Raw genomic sequence first — 3,397 nt, 5'->3', positions numbered from 1 at the left:
CTGCTGTGCGGCGGCACTTCTCTGGAAGAGAAGGAGGCGGGAGAGGCGCCTGCGGAGGGACGGCGCCGCCGGTGTGCCTGCAGAGGTCGGCAACGGAGGAGATGGAGAAGGGGGGCGGGGGGGGGAGGGGTTGTGGTGGCCGGTGGAGTTGAGGGAGGCATGAGAGGCTCCGAGGCGGACGGCACCGCCGGCGGCCACCACGCCATATCGGCTCCGACGCTCCCGGTGCTACTGGTTGGATGAGGTTGGGGGAGAGCCGGGGGATAGGCTTGAAGAGAGAGACAAGGGCATATTTGCAAAATGTAATAGAATAGTGGGTGTCTTTGTAAAATTGCCATGGGTTGCTTCCTGGACGTTGGATATGAATCGAACGATTGTGAATCAAAGTTGGCAGGCACACCATCATCACCAATTGTGGTTTTTATAAGAGTAGAGAAAATGTACATCATCACTATCTGAACTTGTGTACAACATCTGAAGTTCCAAGGGTGGTTCTGACTGTGCTAACTTAATTTTTCCAGACTGGCAACAAAATCCATTTGTCTCATACTGGAACCTCTTTGCGCCGCAATGCTTGCAATCAGGCTTTGGCACCAGTGTGTGAGTACTTTTTGGTATATTCTGGTAAACACAGTCATATGGGTCAGGAACAATGTTGTCTGTTGTAAAAGCATCTACCATGTCATCGCAATCTTCAGTGTTCCCTGTACACACATGAGATGAATTGTGTTATATATAGGTATTGCATTTTCTGTGCTATACATATGTAGGGAAATAAGACATCCATGGAATTTTTAATACCTCTCCCAGCAAATGCGAAGTACTCATCATCTTCTTCTTCGGTCATATGAGAAAAATCATCATCCACATTAAAGCTTTCCGTTGGGGAACCTGGGCATATGGAGTCATCAGGGGCCAATGATGAACTGTCCACTGATGTAGATGTTGGACATTGCACCGATGTGAGTTCCTTGCACTGGACAGTATTAGCGTCACCTAAATGTAATTTGAGGAATGAAGTTACTACATAGTTTGAGTAGTGTGTGTTATAGTAGTTGAGAAAAGGAAGGCATCAGCACCACAATCATACCTTTGCTAGTGAAAACTATGTGATCATCTTCCATTCCTTCAGGTATGCTTTCTAGATTACCTGCTATTTCAATGACTTTGTAAAAATGCATGCTCAACTTTGACAAAATTGGCAAATAAAGGAATGTGTATGTGAGAATTACCTTGAATTGTAGAAAAAGTTTGAGTCAGTGTACTTGGGTAACTAAAGGCATAAGAGCTTGATGATGCATGTCCCAGCAATGAACCCATAGGGCAATTTGATACAATGGAATCCATGCATGGGGTATCTCGTCTAGATGCATAACTTGCATTACGTTGAGCTAGAAGTGCCCGCCGCTCTTCCGGTGGCAGGCTTTGCCGACGCGCTCGTTGGCGTGCATTTCTTTCTTGCCTCTCCTCTAGTGTCAAACTTTGCCTACATGCTCGCTGGCTTGCATTTCTCTCTTCAAGTGTCATACGTTGTCGTTTCTCTCTTCTTCGTGCATTAATCTCTTCCTTCTCCTTAGGTGTCAAATTTTGCCGACGTGCTCTAACACGTTCTCGCCTTGCTTGGATTTGCTCTGGTGTACGGCTAGCATATCTTATTGCTTCACGTGCACGCTTTCGCCCTACAGAATTTACACGAGAAATTAATTAAGTGGGTAAACGGAATTATATAAGCAAACACTTCCGCCCTATATATTTACCTTTTGAGCTTTCTCCTCGCTCCAATCCGTCGATTGATGTGAGCATACCAGTATAAGTAGGAAAAATCACCATCGCTGATTGGTTTGTCACTTCATCATCTGAAGATGATAACTTAAATTTGTCGCATCCGTTGGTTCACGTATAAATAAACCTGTTCGAGCACATGGCATGCCATTGGAGCAAGTTCTGTTGGGCTTGCTACTGCTGTCGACCATTGTGTTATTACAAGTTGGACGGTAAATGGTTAGGTATAAATAAGAAATATACAAGCAGATTGTTTTGCCAAACAGTAAGGTACAAGAACCAACCTTTTTGTTTTCCTTTAGCACTTTGTTGGCACGAGAGCTGTAACATTTCGGGTGTAATAGCTGCTAGTTTCCCCCAAAAAACAGAAGTGGAGGTTAGAAAAAATTGAATTGAAAGCTAGTAGGAACACTATATGCAATCTAATAAGACAACTATTCTTTGCCAGAAGTCAAAAGAAACATTCCTTAACCGAAGGGCAGTTCATCATCATTAGATACGAAATTGCACACTGGATGAATTTGATAATCAGGTAAGCAACATGAATAAAAACAAATGTTATGCAGAGGTGTGGCAGCCAAAAAGTACAAGCCAAAGCATAATAGAATACAACAGTAAACCAATGAATTCTGGTGATCAAGTATGAATTTGGTCCTGACCTTTTAATTTTCAGCTTCACACCCAAATCCAAGTGTTTCTCCAGGAACTTCTAGGCTTATCAAATTTCTTCTGGACCTGCCATGTAAATAATCATTTTTTTTCAAAAATTTCAGTGATTTAGTTGGTGAAAACCAAACCCAAGGACAGTTGGAGCTGAAGTGAGTATCTCTATGCATACATATGACTGACTAAGTCATGTGATTTTATATGAAGGGAAATATAACAAACCTAGCAACATCAGTTTCTCTCTGACCGACTCATATAAAATAAGCTGATCCACCTAGAACTAAGATGCAGATCTTTTAATTCTTTTAATAGGAAACTGACCAACTTGGAGGTCAAAGCCCCAACGATCAGTATGCATAAAAACTTAAAATAACAAATAAAAAACATGTTATACAACCATACAGTGATCTGCAAATTCTTGTTTTGATGTTAACTTCACAAATAAAAGAGGCATCATCATCTAATAGTAGTATGTGCAGATACTCATCTATTGCAATCATTACTAAATCTTGGTATTGCATAACACAACATACCTTGGTCCTTGGCGAAGCAAATTAGAAGGCGATGGGTAGTAAATCGACCTCCTCACAATCTGTCGATTTGAAGATATGAGAGCTTGACCACCGTGTTGCTTCTTGGGATGTAGTTCGAGCAGTGTGAGTCTCATCTGCCTGCTCACTTGTATTTATATTGGGCTGAAAGGGTGGTTTCTAGACAGTTCGACCAGGCGCGCGCATTTGGGTGACGAAAATTTGAATTTGGGAGGCGGCAGGGTGGGAACGATGAGGTCTAGGAAAGAGAGGCGGTAGCCAACCATAGCACCAGAACAGGCAGTGGAGTGCGTCGGCGGGGAGAAGTAGCATTAGGTGGCGGTGCCGCCGCCGCCGAGGATCAGTAGCCTGTAGCCGGCGACGTATTTGTGGAAGTCAGAGTTAGAGAAGGGGGAGAG

At 43.3% G+C, this 3,397-nt stretch overlaps 2 protein-coding genes across 2 annotated transcripts in view; one reads left to right on the top strand and one right to left on the bottom strand.

Moving 5' to 3' along the window:
- The window catches only part of LOC123066924 (pre-rRNA-processing protein ESF2), a 16,178-nt gene that overhangs the window by 11,422 nt on the left and 1,359 nt on the right, over positions 1 to 3,397 (top strand). The gene's annotated exons all lie outside the window — the stretch shown is intronic.
- LOC123066914 (uncharacterized) lies at positions 375 to 3,391 on the bottom strand. The gene is made up of 8 exons (XM_044489899.1): positions 2,982 to 3,391; positions 2,442 to 2,517; positions 2,067 to 2,126; positions 1,758 to 1,962; positions 1,233 to 1,679; positions 1,091 to 1,150; positions 802 to 996; positions 375 to 704 (listed from the first exon to the last, which is right to left on the bottom strand). Exons 4-8 carry the CDS (start codon positions 1,828 to 1,830, stop codon positions 406 to 408), a joined length of 1,074 nt encoding a protein of 357 aa, XP_044345834.1. The 5' UTR covers positions 1,831 to 1,962; positions 2,067 to 2,126; positions 2,442 to 2,517; positions 2,982 to 3,391; the 3' UTR covers positions 375 to 405.

The sequence above is a fragment of the Triticum aestivum genome, chromosome 1A (assembly GCF_018294505.1).
Source record: "Triticum aestivum cultivar Chinese Spring chromosome 1A, IWGSC CS RefSeq v2.1, whole genome shotgun sequence".
Taxonomy (NCBI): domain Eukaryota; kingdom Viridiplantae; phylum Streptophyta; class Magnoliopsida; order Poales; family Poaceae; genus Triticum; species Triticum aestivum.
Note: the sequence above shows the minus strand (reverse complement) of the source record. Positions and strands in the feature narration are given on the sequence as shown.

Coding starts and splice junctions, on each gene's coding strand:
- LOC123066914 (XM_044489899.1), bottom strand. CDS start 1,830: ATGGTGATTTTTCCTACTTATACTGGTATGCTCACATCAATCGACGGA. Junction 1,151..1,232: donor AACTTTTTCTACAATTCAAG/GTAATTCTCACA, acceptor TTGAAATAGCAG/GTAATCTAGAAAGCATACCT. Junction 705..801: donor CTTCGCATTTGCTGGGAGAG/GTATTAAAAATT, acceptor ATGTGTGTACAG/GGAACACTGAAGATTGCGAT.